Source organism: Typopeltis vanoorti, chromosome 15 (assembly GCF_054136105.1).
Source record: "Typopeltis vanoorti isolate ZY-2024b chromosome 15, IOZ_Tvanoo_1.0, whole genome shotgun sequence".
Classification (NCBI taxonomy): domain Eukaryota; kingdom Metazoa; phylum Arthropoda; class Arachnida; order Uropygi; family Thelyphonidae; genus Typopeltis; species Typopeltis vanoorti.
In genome coordinates, this window is record NC_143563.1 from 8,122,225 (window position 1) to 8,143,326 (window position 21,102).

Sequence of the window (21,102 nt, forward strand, 5' to 3'; positions counted from 1 at the left end):
CTGCCCTTATCAAGCTTTGGTGATGACTATACTGCTATCTTTGCATAGTTTCTTGAGGACACTGAGTTAGCAGGTAGAAGCAGCTATTTATTATTATTATTACAAGAGAATTCCACGGTGTCAAGGCAGGTTGCATATCACTCACAAACTCCAAAGACGAGCCATCCAGTCACACACACTGCTCTATGACAGGAAAAATCTGCTTCACCCTCCTCCTTTTTGGCTACATTCATATTCAAATTCTATGAATGCTCTCTCATTTTCCTCATCTCCATAAAATGAAAAATTCCATCTGCCAGCATCCTGTATGACATTTTCAAAAGTTTGTATGTCTATCAATATCACCCCTCTTTCTCCTGTCTGTTAGTGTTTGCATTTTAAAAATTCTCAACCTGTCCCAATCCATATTTCAGTTCCAATATTATCTTTAACAGTCTCCTTTGTACTCTCTCCATTGTGTCTGCATAACCTCGAAATCAGGATAAACACAGTACCCCAGGTGAGGTTATATTGAGGCCTTTAAAGAGGCAAAATGATATCTTTATCCTTACATCATTTCAGTATTCATGTCATGTCAACATTCAGTTCAGCATTGCAATTATCTGAGTGCCATTTGCAATCTTTACTTTTTTTTTTTTAATTTTTATGAGGGAACCCATCCAATAACAGGTTAGTCAACCTATAGTACACTAGTACTATGCATGAGCAAGAAGGAACTTGCTCTTATTTTGAAGAGCTGTGGATTGCATTCCTTGGGGAAACCCATAAGATGGCAGACTGTTCCAGATGGCAGCAGTGGAAGGGATGGATGAGGAGGAGAAATTTGTTGCGAGTTAGGAGATACACTGTGAGGGAGGTTAATTAGTTGCTGCATGCGTTTGAACTAATTTCTCTACCTCTTTACCTGCTTGATCTGTGCAACTGGAGTAGAAGAGACATCTGACATCCGATGTTGTGAACATTGAAATCTCCAAGGAAACTGACCTCACTGTTAGGAAAGTTGGATTAAAGAATATTGTAAAGAAAGGAAATCGAAAAGTTCAAAATGGCTGGTGCCACTAGGAGAGTGGTATAAACAGCAAATGAATTACACTGAATGGGGTACAGAGATTTTCAGACAAAGAAGGTCAAAATCGGGAGATTCCGGGATGGGCATTCTTTGACATGATATGTTGGAGTGAATATAGGCACAAACCCCACCTTTGGCAAAAGGATCAAAGAGTGTGTAACTGAAAGTTGAGATGAGTTAGCACTTGGGGTGTAGCAATTTGTGTTTGTAAAGAAAGGTAAGTGGAGTTTTACGGACTAGAGATGAAAATGGACATTGCTGAAGTTTGAATGGAGGCCAAGAATATTGGTGTAGTTATTAGGAAGGTTCTGCAAGGTTTGCTGTTGACTGCAGTGGTCATACACAATCCCTGTGCAGCGATAAAGTTAAAGTTTCTGATGGCATGTAGGAGGACTGGATTTTCATATTAGTACTTTCTTTTTTATAATTAATTGTCCATGCATCATCTCCACTTTGTCGTTTTACTTCCAGTTGTTGCCATAAATTTCTCCCTTGTTCCTGCTGCACGAGATCCAGCCAGGCTCACACGTGACATGGCAGTGGTACCTTCTGACATGTTATTCACAGTGGTTATGAATGCTGATCTGCTTGCTAGTGTACCACAACAGGCATGAGAGTTTTGTTCCGTAACTGTGTTCATGGGCTTGAAGCAGTGACAACTGACGATTTTCCCAGAGTCAAATTTGCATTGTTCGGCGAACTTGCAGATGTCATCAATTAGCACTGCATGTTTTGGAATGAAAGTTCAGTACATTGGATTTATATTTTTTATTTTCTTCCTCCACAATGTCTTGGACTGACATGGTGATGAGGCTGTAAAGTCTGCTGGAGTTTTCGGTGGTAGGTACATTAACATCGAGATGTTGACTGAATTGCTTCTATTTTTTTTTTTTTAATACATTGATTTCATGCAAGAAAGTATCATCAATCATAAGTAGGTGTTGATCTAGGCTGTCCATGCACTTTCTGAGATCTAGAAACTTTAACAGAGGGAAGCACAGGGGACAAAAGAATGGCTAGCTGAGGTTGGTCAGGAGTTCTATCACTTTGTCAACCTTTGAAAAATTAGCATGCATTGTCTGCAGCAAAAATTACACTGAAGTCTCTTTTTCTTGACTGTAATCTTCAACTTGCAGATACAGCACTTCTAAACCTCAGCTGGCCTGAAGTGTTTACAGAGCACTACAAATAACACCCACTGTAGTCAGAAAGCTGGCCACCTAACTGCAGAAGGAAGCAGACCAAATGATAACAGTTTACTTAATAGACCTTTGTGCCAAACTAACATGACCTTCACTTATTAATCCAATTATTAAGAGAATCCAATGTCAACAGAAATGTTGACATTGGATTCTCTGTCAACATTTCTGCATCTTCACCGCTCCAGATATACTGATATTTTGAGAGTTAAGTCACATCACCCTTGTGGAATCTTTCCTGTGTTGAGACTCAAACTGTACAATCAGATCAAAGGCACAACCAGTTGAGTAGAACACTCTTTTAGCATCCATGCTGATAAACCAGCTCTAGTAATCCCTCCTCCTCATATATTCAAGTTTCTTCCTCCAGTGTAGAGGTAGCACTAAGCTTAATGTTGCATACACCAGGCTGATAACTTTTGGCAAAGGTACTCATCATTGAACAAACATCTGCCACCTGCCTTTCATCTGCACTGACAAGAGTTATTTTATTGCATTAATTCCTCTTTTTATTTGAAGCAAAATGACAGAATTCTTCTGCATTGTCTTTAGCTTGCAGAACCTGTTTATTTTCATATTTGGCTTTCTATACAGCAGTTATAACTGTTCTGACCTGTTCCTTATAATTTTCAGATAATTGACATCATTTTTATATGTATCGTAGTCCTTTTCTTAAGAATCTTTTTCCTAACACGTTCATTGCCAAGCTGAAAATTGGAATTTTGTGGTGGCCAAATTTTTTTTACTTGATAGCGACGTCCATGCGATAACACGTGATTGACCGTCTGGTGAGAACTCGCATCACGTGATATTGCGTGATTGGCAATGAATTCAAGAGACAAGCTCCTTACTTCATTGGTCTATTTTTAAAATACTTCCCATGCATCGCTGATATCCTTCCTATCTAGCAACTGATGGGATTGAACCTAATATTCTCATCAGTTGGCCATAATTGAAGTTCAGCAATGTAACATTTTCTAAATGGAACATCCATGTTCTTAGCTACTTCCCATGTGGCTAAGTGTATTTCTCTTACTGTTCTTTCGATCAAAAATTCAGAAGGATGCAAAGCTCATGCCTCATTCCGGAAATAAATAAAGTGTCTGCAATTGCATTTGATTCAGCAACAATACATGAATTACATTTCAGGGTTAACAAATTAAGTGTTCTATATACTACTACTTATTATTATTCGAAGCACACCTCCACAAGGTCCGAAGACTCAACATGGAAGATCCCAACTATTAACACCTTTTCTATTGTACCTCTCTTTGAAACCAATGAGCACTCACAACTGACTCTGGCAATCCATTCCACTTATTCACTCCACTCTCCAAGCAAAAAATTTACTCCTCACACCTTGCTAACTACACTGTTATCCAACTTCCAGAGATAATCTCTTGTCCTGTCCCCTCTAACCAAGTGCTGAAATATTTCCATTATATTAATCCTATAAAATCCCTTAAGTAACTTAAATGTTTCTATCATTCATACCCCAATTTTTTTTGCCTATCAACCAACTTTTGATTGCACAAACCTCAATCTATCCTCATAGGGAGCATTCAACAGACCACTCACCTCTGGATCCTCTCCACTACTTCCTCATTAGCTTCTTGCTAATGAGGAAGTAGTGGAGATAACCCAGGTAACCAGACCTGAGCACAGTAATTCAGAAATGGTGATATCAAGGCTTTATAAAGAGGAATAATAATTCCCTTATCTCTGCTGGTTAGTATGTTATTCAATAACCAAGTAAACATGTGACCTACCCTGGCTACTTTAGCAATATGCCTTTTAAACTTCAATTTTCTATCTATCTACTACCACCACCCCTAAATCCCTGGCTTCATCAATTTCCTGGAGTACAGTTACACTTTTCTACATTAAATTGACATTCATTATGTTTTGCCTATATTGTCAGCCTATTTAAATCATCCTGCAAGCTCTCTACATCAACTTTTAACTAACCCTACCCAATTGGCATCACCAGCAATAACTGAACATCTCCCTTCAAATTATTTCCTATATCATTTATGTACAAATTAAACAGAAGTGGCCCAAGCACAGAGTCCTGTGGCACACCACTAGTCACCTGCTGTCTCCAAGATTCTGCTTCTCCATATACTACTTTTTTGGTATCTGTTCACAGCCATCCTTTTATCCATATCACAATTTTTGCATCCATTCCCATAACAGAGTTCCATGTGGTATCCTGTCAAACACATTTGCAATATTTAGCAGCATCATTGTGCAGCCATTCCCTTTATCCAGCTTAGTTGTCACTCTATTATAAAAACGTTAGTAGATTACTAAGGCATGACTGATCCTTCACAAAGCCATGCTGCCCCTCGAAGTATCATATTATCCACTCATTCCTAAATTCTCTTTTTGACTAACTTTTCCAGTATACTTTTACAACCACTGCTCAGATACTGATTAGTCTATAATTTGCTACTCCAATTTTGATCCTCCTTTATGCAAAGGAATTATTTTACTTTCCTTCCACTCTCTCAGAACTTTGCCAGAGTTGAGACAAACTAAACAGCCTAGTCAAAGATATCCCCAGTTTCCCAGCACATTTTTGTAAAGCACGAGCCAAAATCCCATCCAATCCCATAGATTATCTGCATATCTGCAAAATCTGAATGCATATCTGCATTCAGATTCTGCAACATCCTAAGTACACCCAATTCATCTACTCTTAATTTTTCAAATTTTATCCCACACAGCTTTTACAATGGTTGCACAATTGACAGATGATGCCAACAATCCATGACTGTTTTTGACTGTGATGTCTAACATAACATACTCTGGCCTGAGCGCCTTTAAAAGCTATGAGATTTGATGTGGTATGGTATCACTGAAGGGTGCTTAAGGGTCAGAGTTGAATAACTGGGAGGAGATTTCCAAATAGCCTTTTCAGGAATGCAGAAAAGTGACCCAGAGCTTCTGATCTAATGTCGAATCCTCACCTTCTCATTTTACATCCTGCTATGTATCTAACCTGGATATCGAACAAAAGAGGATGGGCTGACAAAAATGGGATTTATTCAACCAAACTGTACTGGCTCAAACCACAATGCAAAATACAGAATTTCGTGCCAGCTGAGGCATCACATGGTTAAACAAGGGGGCCTTGTTTAACCATTGACAGCACAATGTCAGCTACAGGAACAAATCTCATAACACATCCCAACTCAACATCAGCAGAGTTCAAGATTGAGATTATAAACATAAGAATCATGAATGGAAAAGAAATGGAACTAGCAGAAGAATTGGATCAATACAAGATCGATATAATAGGCATGACTGATACAAAGAAGAAAAAACAAAAGTGAGATCTTTCTAAGAAAGCATGAAATATAAACTGCTATATTCAGGCAATAACAATTAGAGAAAAGGAGTAGCAGCTATAGTATTCGACTATAGATACAATGATAATCTTCTTGAATGGCAGGCAACATCAAGTAGAATAATGTGGGTAAATATCAGAAGGGGCAACTGAAAAATAAGACTTATTCATACCTATGGTCTGACAGAAAGTTCTACTCATGAAGAAATGGAGGAATTTTTTTGAGTCATTAGAGAAGGCAGCTAACAATAAAAATGGAAAAGCTATATCTAAAGAGAACAAGAAATGATTACCAGACCTACAAAATTGTTCTGGGAAATTTTGGAGAAAAGGACAAAGCTAATAACAAAGATAAGTACTTGCTGGATTTCTGTTCAGGACATGGACTAGTTATTATTAACACCGTGTTCTGACAAAAATGTGCACATTTTCACATGGAGAGAAGATGCAAGAAATAAGAAGTAGCACTGATTATGTTATTGTTGATAGCAATGATTCCCCCCAATGCTTCAGGAGTGTATACAGAGGATTTGAAATAGGAAGTGATCACTATTTAGTTTTGAGCAGGATAAAATTGATAAAAATGCATATTGAAAAGAAGAGAGTGGAAGAAAGTTTTAAAGTGAATCAAAGTTGAGCAGCTTTAAGAGATGAAGCAGACTCAAAAACACCAACCTTGATACAGATGCACAAATGGGTGGTGAAACAATTTCTATGGGCCATTACAATTTAAGATGCCAACAAGTCCAAAATTTAGTGAAGAGATCTGACCACTTGGTTTGAATTATTAGAATTTAAACTTTTAATTCAGACAGTTCAAACCACACACAACTGGAAATTCAATGGCAAACCTCGAAGACAACATTGATTCAGTCAGAGGCATACATATGTTGAGGTTGTCCGTAAGGATAGAAATGGTGGAACAAAGCAAATCAAAAGTTCTTGCCAAGTAAGTCAGCTTGTGCTCTTAGAGAATACGGATAAAAATGAAAGAAAGGAAGCACTGTATTAAACTACCTAAACAAATATCATGGGAAGACTTTGGTAGGAACATAGAAATAAATATCAGGAAGGTGGCAAAATATTGTGGAGACTATTGAAAAAGCTTAAAAAAGGAGGAAAGAGTACTCTAAAAGGAAGAAGAGATGATAAAGGCGACATGAAAACTGAAGATATTCTAGATGTTTGGAAAAATTATTTCAAAAGATTCTAAATGAAACAAGCAGTGTCAGCATGGTGATAGCACTCAAGGAATATAGTCAGGAACACATATTAATACTTAAGTGAAGAAAGCCATCAAAAACCTGAAATGTAGAAAGGCAGCTATAGATGATTCTGCCAGAAATTATGAAATATGGAGGTATAAAATTTCACAATGGATGCACTGCATAATTCAGAAAGCTTGGTCAGAGGGGTGAATTCTGAATGACTGGAGCACAGCTCTCATAGTACCCATCAATAACAAAGGAAATAAAATTGAAGATGAGAATTATAGAGGAATTGCCTTACTGCGTGTTCCTGGTAAGATTTATGCAAATATACTTGAGAAATGTCCACGTAGTTAGCCTAGTGGCCATGTGCTTTGCAACCACATGTCTGGGATAGGAGTGTCCTAGGTTCGATTCCCGTCGATGACATGGGGAGCTGAAGATCTTCCTCAACCATAGCCAAGTTAGTCAGTCTTGAGCGTGGACAGGTTTTTTTCTCCCCAGTTTATCTGAGGTGTTCATCCTGCAAGCAGGCAAACCAGCCCCGTGAACACACAGGCTACAGTTATAGGATATAGTACAGCAAGGAAGGCAATGGGTAACCATCTTGCTCATAATCATTTTTCTAGTATGGTAGCATATAGCTAATCCCACCAGCCATTTGGTTGAGGGAATAGAATAATAACAACTTGAGAAAAGATTTGTGAAAAGGAAGCTTGGTGAAGAACAAGCTGGATTCAGGTTAAATAGAGGTTACAAGAATCAGATTTTCACTTTAAGACAAATAGTTGAAAAATATTTGGAATATAACAAGGATTTGTATTTAAGTTTTATTGATCTGGAAAAGGCATAAGACACAGTGCCAAGAGGAAAACTCTTCAAAATGCTACAGTTATATAGGGTAAATGGAATATTATATCAAGTAATGCATAGTCCCTATGTGAGCTTAAGTCAGCTGTTAGAACTGAAGAAGCTACAGGAAGATGGTTTGATATTAAATCAGGTAGGAGACAAGGGTGCACATTATCTTCACTGTTATTTATTATCTATATGGATCATATTATGAACAAAAGTGGTATTAAAATCTGATATCAAAATTGGTAATGTTAATCTCTAAATCTCTACTTCTAAATAAATCAAGTACAAATCTTCAAGATTTGGAGACTAAACTGAATAACTGTTGTAATAAATTTGGTATGAAAAATCAGTAATAAAATGAGAAGGACAATGAAAATAGGCAGAAACATTGAAACATCAAATGCATCTTGAATGGAGCCCCTACAGAACAAGTAAAACATTTTAGCTATTAAGGCACAATTTTTTGTGAAAATGGCAATTAAATATGGAAATATAGAAACATTTTAGTTATAAGAATGCAATATGCATACAATAGAAACAAATTATTAAATTTAAATTTTCAATAATCAAAAGGTTTAATATGATGAATGAAATTGTTTCTGTTAGGAAGAAATTAGTTTGGTTAAATCTGGTTTCTATATTGGTTATTTTTAGATGTAGATGGGCTCCAAGTGAAGAATGCACCTTGTGACACAAACACAATTAAACATATATAGATATCAAATGGGTGTTGAAACAATTGCTAAGAGCTGTTCTAATTTAAGATACCAACAAGTCCAAAATTTAGTGAAGAGTTCTGACCACTTGGTTTGTATTATTTGAATTTAAACTTTTATTCATATTTATTAGTTATTGAAAAATTAATTATCAGTATGATAACAAAAATATTTTTTAAGAAAAACTTTAATAAAAAACAGTGATCAAAATTTTCAAAAAATGCCCCCTATCACCAAAGACTTTTCATGTTGTACCCCTGGGGGTATGCATACTACATTCTGGGAAGCACTCATCTAGACAAAAAATAATGAACAGCATGTAACATTTTTCAATTAAGCCATATGCGATTTACATGAAAAATAACTTGCATACATGACTGATAAATCTCGACTTTGTTGTTAATTCAAAAAATTACCATTAATAAATTTTTTTAAGAACTATAAATTCATAATGTGTGATATACAAAAGTAATTTTTTATTTATATAACTTAATACCTTGTCTGAATTTCCTTTGATACAAAAAAAATGCTTTAAGGCAGAAACAAAGGCACCAGGTGCTTCACACAAATGCACACTCAAAAAATCACCTTCTCTCACTGGAACAACATTATATCCCAATGAAGAAACAATTTCATAAAATTTGCACCATGCATGTGTTGCAAATTCAGGATTGATTGTTCTTTTAAGTTTCCTCAAAATAAATGCTGCTATATTAGTATTAGAAGTATGCTCTTGCCAATCACTGCCTTTATCATTCAATTTTCCCTTAACAAAATTCAGCTGGGTTTTCATGTCCTTTAACTTGTCTAACACCCATGGCTTCTCTCCATACCACTCATTAATTCGAGGTAACTTCCAATTACTCTGTTTGAAAAACATGAATTTCTTTTCAAATAATGAAGCTACTGTGACCTCCTTGCTAGTTTCATCTGCTGAAAGGGAAGTTCTTTGCACTAGTTCAGACCTATAAGGGAAATTTGATGATGCTATGAAATCTGCATATTTTCTGCACACATCACCTGAAAGTTCCACCATATCTGTAGCCTGTATAACTGTGCGTCTTTTATTGTCTCTATTATTGGGGGAAGATCCCCTTTTTCTTTTTGGTTTCATGTTCAGATGTGTAATTAAACCAAGAAGAAAGACTTCCTGAAATATTAAAAAAAATTAATTAACAAAGTTTAATTGAAAAAAAAAAAAAACACTGTGCATTTCAAGAGCATAAAAAAGGAAAATCAATTTGAACAAAGTCTACTGTAGTTTTAAATATTATTACAAAGCATCCTAAATGTAATATAATGATTAATATGCATGCACACAATTCATTAAAGTGGACTCATGAGCACAACTTCCAACAGAAAGGAAATATTACTTTGGGAAAGTAATATGTACTTTCCCAAAGTAATATGAAGAAAAGTTATGTATTACCTTTCCAAAAATAATACATACTTTTCTATTTAAGGTTTGATATTATTACAGCTCAGATACCCAGGTTCCTGCTAATCAGCTCCTGAATCAGTTAAATATTTTTCTTGATCTCATTTCTTATAGACAAACTGGCATTGCCCTCTGATGGTGAGCCCATTATATCCCCCCCCCCAGTTGATTTCACTCTAAAAATACTGAGGCCATTTAGTTTATATGAAGAAACACCTGTTATTTGTCACAAAAAAAATCCTTCTACTCCCACCACCAGCTGAAACAAATAAGGACATGAATGCACACATTAATAAAAATGTGTTCTGTGGTATTCTTGTATAGCGACATTATTATCTTAACAATTGAACCCAGAGCTATTTATGACTTATGTACTTTTGGCATATAATTTTAAGCCATGCTACTAAAAAAAATTCTGATTAAAAAAACTAAAACTAAGATTGACTGCTGAAAGTTTATTTTAGCAAAAAAATTATTATTTCGGTAACCACCATAGACCAAAAATGGACAAACTTACAATGAAATAGACTTCATCCTCTCCAACAGAAGATATATAATAAATAATACTGAAGTGCTTAATAGATTTAATACAGGAAGTGACCACAGACTAGTAAGGGCAAAAGTATGGATCAACAAAAAATGGGAATGGAATAAGCTCATAAGAAAAAAGTCCAATTTAGTGAATCTACAAAACATCTACCACGATAAAAACTGTTATAGAGAATCACTCAAAAATGAACTAAAAAAGTTAAATAGAGCTACTACCATCGATGATGCTAATGAAATCTTAACAAAATCTATCTTGAATTCTGCACTAGAAATAGGTGTAAAAAGGCACCAAAGAGAGGAAAAACTAAGACAAGAAACCTTAGATCTGATGAAGAAAAGAAGAGATATGAAAAGAGATTTTCATATCTCTTCTTTGCATATTCTATTTTATTGACACCAATAAAATAGAATATGCAAAAATTTGTAAAACTATACGTAAAAGGATGAAACATAAAATTAGATCGTATAAAACTTTAAAATTAAAGAAACAATAGAAAACAATAGTAATATGAAGGTCCTAAGACAAACATTATCAGCTAGAACAAAGGAAATAGATACTATAAGAGGAAAAAATGGTGAACTTATAAAAAATAGAGATGCAATAATCAAAAGAATTCAGGAATTTTATACTGAACTCTATGAAGACAAAGACAGAGACATCCAAGAATCACCTATGGATAACTAGAGTGAGGAAGAACACGATGCCCCTGAGATCTTAAAAGGAGAAGTGGAAATAGCACTGCGGGAAATAAAGAATGGAAAGGCCCCAGGAGAAGATGGAATTATGGTAGACTTCTTAAAACTGGAAGGGAAGCCCTGTCATCAAACAGCTGACTAAATCTTTAATAAATGCCTAAAACAGAGAAAAATTCCAAAAAATTGGAACAATTCACTTCTAATATTAATTTTGAAAAAGGGCAATAAGGAAGAAATTAAACACTACAGACCTATAAGCCTACTCCCCACCATATATATAGTCTTCACAAAAATTATAAATAATAGAATAAAATCTAAACTAGAGGGAATGTAATCCTGTGAACAAGCTGGATTTAGAAAGAATTACAATACTTTAGACCATATTCACACATTAAGACAGCTCATTGAAAAATCAACTGAATACAATAAACCCTTATGTCTGGCCTATATAGACTAAGAAAAGGCATTTGATTCAGTTAAAACATCTGCAACACTAAAAGCACTTGAAACCCAGGGAACTGAGAAATCATACTGAAAGACTAAAACATATTTACAATAATGCAGCTTCTGTAATTAAATTATATAAAAACAGTGAAAAGTTTCCAATACAAAAAAGGCATCTGGCAAGGCGACACCATATCTCCCCAATTATTTACAGTTGAACTAGAGGATGTCTGTCAAGACTCACTGAGGGGACCTCCCCTCAGTGAGTCTTGACAGACTTTATGTCTTAGGAAGGACCTCCCTCGATGAGTCTTTTGACTCCTTGGAGGCCTGAATAATAATAATAATAATAATAATAAAAGGAATAAACATAAATGGAGAAAAGCTGCATCGTCTGAAATTTCCAGATGATATTGTCCTAATAGCAGATAATCTTGAAGATCTGGAAGAAAGGCTAAATCAGCTAAATAAAGCCTCCAGAGTAATTGGATTAAAAATAAATAGAGAAAAAACAAAAATAATGAGGAGTAAACACATAAACCATAGAACTGTCAAAGTTGAAAACCATGAAATAGAACAAGTTACTTCATATGAATATTTGGGCTAATTGTTATCCTTTGAGGTTTGCCAAAGAAAAGAGATTGAACGAAGAATTCACCTTAGATGGATGACTTATGGGAAAATGAGAGACATATTCAGAAGTGACGTCCCTATGAGTCTAAAAAGGAATGCTTTCGACCAGTGCATACTTCCTGTTCTAACATACAGAGGAGAAACATGGACTTTAACAGAAGTCCTAAACAAAAAGCTGAGAACCACACAACATCACATGGAGAGAAGTATGCTTCTTCTTATTGTGCTATCTTCTATCGAAGGTCAGCGACCATCTTGGTGAACAAACTGCACTCTTGTGCTAATCTGAGCAGTTGTGCACTGCTCTTTCCTGTCCACGTCTTGATGTTGTCAAACCATGATATTCTTTTTCTTCCTCTAGTTCCTTTGCCATCAATTCTTCCTACCAAAATAGTTTGTAGAAGTTGGTATTTGCTGTTTCTCATGATGTGGCCAAGATATGATGTTTTTCGTTTCTTGATTATTTGTACAAGATGTTTAGCTTTGCCAATGGATTTTAAGACATCTTCATTGGTAATTTTTTCTGTCCATGATATCTTTAGCATTCTTCTGTATAGCCACATCTCAAAGGCTTCGATTTTCTTGATGGTTGTCGCCTTCAATGTCCATGTTTCAACTCCATAGAGCAGAATAGACCACACGTAACATTTCAGCATTCGGCATCTGACTTCCATGTTTAGGTCTTTATTGCAGAATAGTGTTCTCATTTTCATGAAGGACTGCCGTGCAACTTCAATCCTTGTCTTTATATCTATTTCTGGATCCCACCGTTCATTAAGCCAGCAACCAAGATATTTATATCTTGACACTTGATCAATATTTTTCCCATTGAGTGTCAGTTTCATTGATGAGGCTGGATGTTTGCTGATGATCATGTATTTTGTCTTGTTGATGTTTATATTTATTCCCATTCTTTGGCTTTCTATGTATACTCTGTCAACGAGTTTTTGGAGATCCATAATGTTATCTGCAATTAGCACGGTGTCATCTGCATATCGTAGGTTGTTAACAATCTTTCCATTTATTGTGATTCCCTCTGGACTTTCTTCCAATGCTTTTTTAAAGATTACCTCTGCATATATGTTGAACAGGAGTGGTGAGAGCACACATCCTTGTCTCACTCCTCTTTTGATGTTAATATCACTGGTGGTAATGTTGTCTAATTGAACGGTAGCTGACTGATTCCAATACAGATTTGTTATTAGTCTTATGTCTTGTTCGTCTAGCCTTATTTGTTGAAGGATTTCTATTAAGTTGGTGTGTCTGACTTTGTCGAATGCTTTTTCAAAATCTATGAAACACATAAAGACAGATTTCTGTTTTTCTATGCATTTTTGTATCAATATTTGGGTACAGAAAAGAGCCTCTCTAGTACCAAAACCAATCCGAAAGTCGAATTGTGTTTCACTTAGAGTTTCTTCGCTTTTTCTATAAATGCGATTCTGAATTACTTTCAAAAATATTTTTAATGTTTGGCTCATTAGACTAATAAGTCGGACGTCACCACAGGAATTCGCTTTGGGTTTCTTTGGGATAGTGATAAATGTAGATTTGAGCCAATCTGATGGAAATTCATCACTTTCATATATTTTATTAAATAGTTTTTCAAGAAGTTTGATGTTATCTGGTTCGATTAATTTTAAAAATTCTGTTTGCACACCATCTGGTCCACTGGCTTTTCCTGTTTTACTTGTTTGTATAGCATTCTCTATTTCGCATTTCATGATTGCTGGTCCTTGAATGTTATCTTTTATATTTATAGGCTTCTGTCTAGTATCATTGAAAAGTTCTGTTACATATTTTATCCAAATCTGTGCTTTATTCTCTTCTTCTGGAACTATTTTTCCATTTTCGTCTCTTAGAGACACTATTTGCTTTTTCCTCAGTTTTCCGGAAATTTCGTTGATTTTCTTATACAGATTGAAATTATCATGTTGTTTCTGAAGCAGTTCAATTTCAGTACATAAATTTTTCATCCAATTTTCCTTGGCTTCTTTTATTTTTTTCTTGATGATGTTATGTGTTTCTGTATACCTGGCTAGGTCTTTGTTTTTATACATTCTTCTTGTATCAATAAGAGAAAGAATCTCATCTGTCATCCATTCCTGTTGTTTTATATTATTCACATAACCTACTTCTTCAATACTTGTTGTTACGATGGCATTCTTTAAGCTATTCCAAAGAGATTCCACACTTTTATTTTCTTCTATGTTAATCTGTTGTAATCGCAGGTTAAGCTGTGTCTTGGCACTTTTATTTATGTTCGGGTCTTTCAGTTTTTCTACATCAATTTTCTTTTTCTTCTTTTGTGATTTTTTAGCTGATTTTAATCTAAGACGTACTTCTGCAACTATGGGATTGTGGTCTGATGACATATCTGCTCCAGGATAAGTCTTTGCACTCTTTATACTACTGTGGAATCTTTTATTTATCAGTATATAATCAATTTGATTTCTGACAATATTATGTTGGTTATCTTGAGGCGATTTCCAAGTGTACAGTCTTCTTGGTGGAAGTTTAAACCAGGTATTTGCTATTGTTAGATCTTCTTCCTGACAGAATTGGACTAGGCGATCTCCTCTGTCATTTCTGGTGCCTAAGCCATGTTCGCCAACAATTTCTCCATCACCCCCTCTTCCCACTTTTGCATTGAAGTCACCCATCACTATGTTTATATCATGTTTCTTTGTTAGGTTTTTAATCTCTTTTAGGTGTTCATAAAACTCTTCAAGATCTTCTTCACTTTTGTCAGCTGTGGGTGCATAAGCTTGGATGATATTTATGTTAACGGGGTTTCCCTTAAGTTGTAACAGCATTATCCTTTCAGAAAATGGAATCCAATTTATTACTGATTTATTGATTTCTTCATCTACTATTACAGCTACACCATGTCGATGTTTGTTCTCATCATTCCCAGAGTAATACATTGTCATATTATCTTGTTGACACTTTCCAGATCCTGGCCATCTTGTCTCGCAAATTCCCAAAATCCGGATGTCCAGCCTCTTCATTTCTCTTGTGGCATTTCTTAATTTGCCAGCTTCATACAGAGTTCTGACATTCCAAGTTGCAATTTTAAAAGTGGACACCATTTTGAGCCCGGAGATTCTTCGCACCCCTGTCCCATTTAAGGGACGCCGGGAACTTGGGGCCAATTGTAAGGGTTTGCTCGCCATGGTGGTTGTTCTGGAGATAAGGTAGAGCAGTAGTGTCTCCGTTTGCTTTCTGCTCCGCAGTATTACAGACGTACACAATATAATCATATTGCCATCTGCAAATCTCTGATCACAAGCTTTTCCGTCATCATTTGGCTTCAACCTTGTGTCAGTACTGACAATGCTGCTTCTCATTGTCAGAGGCGGTGACCCCAGCAGGTACTTATTTAATGGCGGCACTACTCGCCATGTCATCGAGTTGTCATTGGGCTTTGTGAGGTTTTAAGTGAGACAGAGTTGCCACTTCTGCTCCCCATTTTTAGAAGTATGCTAAAAATAACATTAAGTGATAGGAAGACAAATACCTGGATAAGGTCTCAAACAGGGATCATGGATATTGTAAAATAGATTAAACACGCTAAGTGGAGATAGGATGGCCATATTGCCAGATGCAGTGATGGGAGATGGAGTAGAAAACAACAGAGTGGAGACCAATGGATGGAGAAAGACCAAGAAGACGGTGGAGAGATGAACTGGAAGAAATTGCAGGAGTGAGATGGATGGGAGAGGCAGAAAACCAAGTGGTATGAAAAATCATGGGGGAGAGACCTTCGTCCAGCAGTGGACAGAACCAAAAGGTTGAAGAAGAAGAGCCACCATGGAGTCAACACTCATTGTGAGAGGCCCACTCAACCAGCAACATGTCTGTCACAATGAATTTTGAAGTTATTTACACTCCCTGCATGCACAATGCATTCCACTCACCAACAACTCTCTACATAAAAAATCCACTTCTCACATCCTTATTCACCACATCTGTATAAAACTTCCAAGGATGGCCTCTTATTCTTCCCATTTTATCATCCACTTTTATAATTCCTTCTGTATTAATCAGGTAGAATCCTTTAACTAACTTGAAGGTCTCTATCATATCTCCTCTTTTCTTCCTATCCACCAAACTCTGTAATCCATATTCTCTCAAATATTCTTCATAACCAACACTCCAGAGTACTGATATCACTTTGGTCATTTGTCTTTGGACCCTCTCTAGCATTTCCACATCACAATGAAAACCAGGTGACCAAATCTGAGCACAACAGTCAATATATAGTTGGACCAATGCCTTATATAGAGGCATCCCTTATCCTTACATGTCAATGTACTTTTTATCATAGCAGCAATACAATATACAATCTTTGCCACACTTGAAATGTGTCCTAGGAACTTTAGTCCACTGTCTACCATCATCCCAAGATTTCGAATCACATCCACCTCCACCAATTCAGTATGTAGTCTTATATCTCTGTATTTAACAAGAAATTGTATTCTTATTTAATCCTTTATCCAAGTATAAGCAAACAGGTTGCTTATACTTGGGTAAAGGATTTGCATTATTTTTCTTTGTGCAATACTTCAATGATGGTGGCAGCCACAGCAAGTTTGCCAATGGCTTATGACCAAGTCCTCCCCCATTTAAGGACCATATTTTACACAGCATACTACAGGATTTTATGGTATGTGGTGCTTGCGGAATGTATGCATCCTGACAGATACGTGGCAGGTAAGAGATTGGGAGTGCATATACGCAGAAAATAGGAAAACTTTGTGATTTGGAGATTAGTATAACAGACCTAAGCAGCACTGCATGAGAATATTGACCCAGAGAGACAAGTAGCGTGATAGAGGGCAAGGATAATGAGCAGAATGTAAATGAAAAAATAAAAGTGGGAAGTGTAAGTTTGAATCATTGTGAAGTTTTCAAAGATTGCATTAACTGGAAGGATGAATAGAAACAAAGAGTGGGTAGCTTACAGAGAGAGAGAAAATGCATTGAAAGAGGATGTGGAATGTCTTGGGAATGAGTTGAGAAGCATGATAGAAGAGATTAAGCAACTGGAAATGACAAATGCAAAACGAATCAGAGAAGGAGTGAGAGAGAGTTATGGGAATGGTAAAAGAGGAGGGAATAGAACCAGTAGAAGAGAGAGAATAAGAAAAATGTAAGGGAGTGCTGAAACCAAGAATGGAGAGATGCCAGGGACAACAGAAAAGTAGAGGAAGAACAAAGAAAGAAAGTGTTAGAGGAGAGAGAGAGATGCAGGTGAGCAAAGAAGGAACAGAGTGGTAAGAGGTGTAATGTATGGAGACTCGATGATTCATGGTGTGCAAGATAGAATGCCCGAGGCATGTTTACCTGGAGGAATGATAGAAAGTGTGGCGCTATGGCAATTAAGCAAAGTGAAAGGGTGGATGAGATGATTGTGGGCATAAATGACTCAAGAGGCAGTGTGAATCAGGTGGCAAGAGATCTGAGGTTCATGCTTGAGGTTGTATGGAGGAAGATAGAGAGAGAAGATTGTGTGTGTTGCCCAGGTATGCTAATACAGAGCTGCGGAGAAGAGCATTAATAATGAACAGTATAACAGCCAGAATGTGATGAAAGGGAGGCTTGGAATTCATGGATGTTTGGAGAACATTTGAGGATAGAAAGGAAATGTATGTGAAAGATGGCTTGCATTTGAATGAGGAAGGACATAGACATCTGGCGAGAATGCTGTTCTCTGATTAAGTCAGTGTGCCAATGCAGGGAAACTAGAATTATCAGTGTGGATGGTAGCAGAGATGGCCTCTTGTGGGAATAGGTGATTGGGAGAAGGGGAGAATACACTAAGTAATGTTGAATCCAGTGGAGTCTGGAGGAGATAATGATAAGTATACAAAGAATAATGCTTTTATTCTTTATACTAATGCCAGGAGCATCTTCATACAGGATATGAAACGGTAGCACTAATAGCATCAGCCTGTCCCAAGATTATTGAGATCTCTGAGACGTGGTTGAAGGAAGATGATTATTAACAGGAATAGAAGTAGCAAGGTACAACATTTTTCGATAGGATAGAGGGAAAATGTGGTGGTAGAGTACTGCTTACGATAAACGATGACTTATGTCCTCTCAGAATGGAGGATTTGGAGGGCAATGGCACTAATGGTTTTGAAAGCATAGGGTGTGAGGGAGAGGTGGACATTTAGTAGGGTGTTGCTACAAGCTAGGGAGCAGGAGATGTTTAGGCAGTTGAGCTTGGCAAGTGCAAGAAGAATGATTGTTATGAGAGATTTTAACTACAGCAGTATAAATTGGGAAGAGGAAATTGCATGTCCCTCAAGAATTTCTAGAATTCTCGAGGGACAAATGTCTTAGGCAACATGTAGTAGAAGAAACACGAGATTCAAAAGTTCTGGATTTGGTCATAGCAACAAAAGAGCTGATTATAACCGACATGGCATCTCTGCACCCAGTTAAAGGAGCGACTATGTGGTTTTGACTTGGAAGATGATTAGAAATGCAGGAGTATCAAAGAGAAAGGGATGTATGTGAAATTATAAGGAAGGTGATTATAATAGTCTTAGACATAAACTTGGAGCCGTTTTATGAAGGTAAGAACTGGAAGAGCGAGATATCATTAGTGCTTGGAAATTTGTGAAGGAATATTTATTAACAGCAATAGTAAGCTGTATACTGCAAGTGAAGAAGAGAACACAATTTGGTGTAAAGTGGATGACAAACAATATCAAATAGGAAATGCAGGTAAAAAATAGGTTATGGAAGAGATATAAAGAGGGGTTGGAGAGAAGATGCATGAAGAATATAAGACTCAGGCCAGGAGAGTGACTAGTATGGTAAGAAAGGCAAAATTGGATTATGAGAAGAGATTGACCCTGAGAGCAAATGAAAATCTGAAGTAATTTTTTAGTTATGTGGCCAATAGAAGGAGAAATGATTGGGCCAGAATGACATTACCGGATAAAAATGGGAATAGAGTGACTGATGCAAAGGACAAAGTGGAGTTGTTCAATGAACACTTTCTTGGAATATTTCATCCTGGAGAAGTAGGTTCTAACATTAAAGGAATAGGACAGGTTCAAGTTCAAAGTTTAGAAGTGCAAGAGGAGCGTGTGTTTCAAATACTGAGTACTTTGGATGTCAATAAAGCAGTGGGACTTAATGGAATTTCATTATGGGTTTTGGGAGAATGTATAAAAAACTCACAACTATCCTGATTTGGCTTTTCAATGAAAGTCTGGCCAAGGGAAAGGTACCCAAGCAGTGGAAGGAGGGGGAGGTAAGATATTGCATAAGGGTTGTAGCAGACTGGAAGTGTCAAATTATAGACCAGTTTGTGTTTCATCAGTAGCTGTTAAGATCTTGGAGAAATGAGTGAGGGATCACTAATAGAAGCCTGTGTAGCTCAGTGGATGTGGCGTTTGCACACCACAGCGCTTGACCACACGAAGAAGATTCGTTTCGAATCTAATCAGTGACTAGAGGAAATTTTGTCAGCCTGATTGGCTGAGTGGTTTCGTGTATCCACTCTCCAGCCAAAAGGCTGTGGGTTCGAATCCCGCCATGGGCATGGATGTATGTGGTTGTCTGTGGAAATACTAGTAGTGGTCAGCAGTAGATGGGGTTGGTGTAGTTGCGGTTAGTGGTTGAGTGGCAGAGATGGAGAGTTGTGGAGTGGGTGCCCTCCCTTGATGAGTCTTTGGACTCCTTGGAGGTATTATAATAATCATATACAGTGTTGGGCAGATGAGGGTTATCTGTGAGAGTCAATACAGATTGTTAAGGGGTGCTCTTGCTTTAGTAATATGATTGCCCAATTTTTTGGATTTCGCAAAGGCATTTGACAGGGTACCACAGGATATGCTGATATTTAAGTTACAGCACATGGGTTTAGATGTCAGGTTACTGAACTGGATTCAGGATTGGCTGTATGATAGGTATCATAGTTGTGTATGAGGAAGCAATATCAAAGAAGCAGAAGGTTATGAGTGGAGTATCACAGGGTTCAGTACATTGTCAGTGGATTACAGGGAGATATTCAGTTATTTGGAGATGACGTGAAGCTAGGAAGGGTTATTAGTAATAGTGCAGATGTGGTAGCCCTGCAAGAGGATTTGAATAAACTGGACAGATGGGCAAATGAATGGGGGGTGTCAGTTTAAAGCAGCCAATTGAGGTCTGGGATACTTCGATGGGAAGCTGCATACTCTGTTGGAGGAAGTGTACTGGAAGAAGTAGGGGAGGCAAGAGATCTGGATGTGGTGATTTATAGAAACCTGAAATTCAGGGTGCATACTGCAAAGGTGGTGAAGGTAACACAGAGGATTACACTGATCTGCAGATATAAAAGAGTTGTCATTCTGTATAAAGCCCTGATCAGACCATACTTGGACTACTGTTCTCAAAGTTGGTCCCCAGGATATGAAGGGAATAAATTAACTGTGGAAAGGGTACAGAGGCAGATGACAAAGATGGTTTCAGGACTACACAATGTTGGTTATGAAGACAGGCTAAGATAATGTGGACTGCAGAGTTCGGTAGACAGAAGAAGCAGAGGTGATATGATTGAGACTTTTAAACTGTTGAGAGGAATTTACAGGGTTGACAATGGGGAGTTCTTTCACTTGGTAGAACAGGGGGGAAAAAGCGGGGACAAGGGACCATCCCTGGAAGTTACGAAAGGAAGCTATGAGCAAGAGGGTGAATAGTTAAATAAAAAAAAAAATTGACCAACTGGAAATGAAATTGAGGGAGTGAACATATTTTAGCATTCATCTTAAATAACAAATTTCATTTGATTTCAACCAGTCAGAAAAGAATTATTACTTTGTTCATTTAGTTGGAACATTTGCACATGCAAATGCTCCAAAAGAAATGAAAATTAAGATGACTCAACAGATTTGTTGAGTAGTCAAAAGATTATTACTAGCAACAGTCTAGAAA

General features: G+C 36.9%; 1 protein-coding gene across 1 annotated transcript in view; it reads right to left on the bottom strand.

Moving 5' to 3' along the window:
• Positions 1-21,102, bottom strand: part of aft (cap methyltransferase 2) — a 163,225-nt gene that overhangs the window by 126,386 nt on the left and 15,737 nt on the right. Inside the window, exon 2 of the mRNA XM_090404767.1 lies at positions 8,899-9,552. Coding sequence (XP_090260893.1) covers positions 8,899-9,516 — 618 coding nt within the window. The 5' untranslated portion in view covers positions 9,517-9,552. The remainder of the gene's footprint in view (positions 1-8,898; positions 9,553-21,102) is intronic.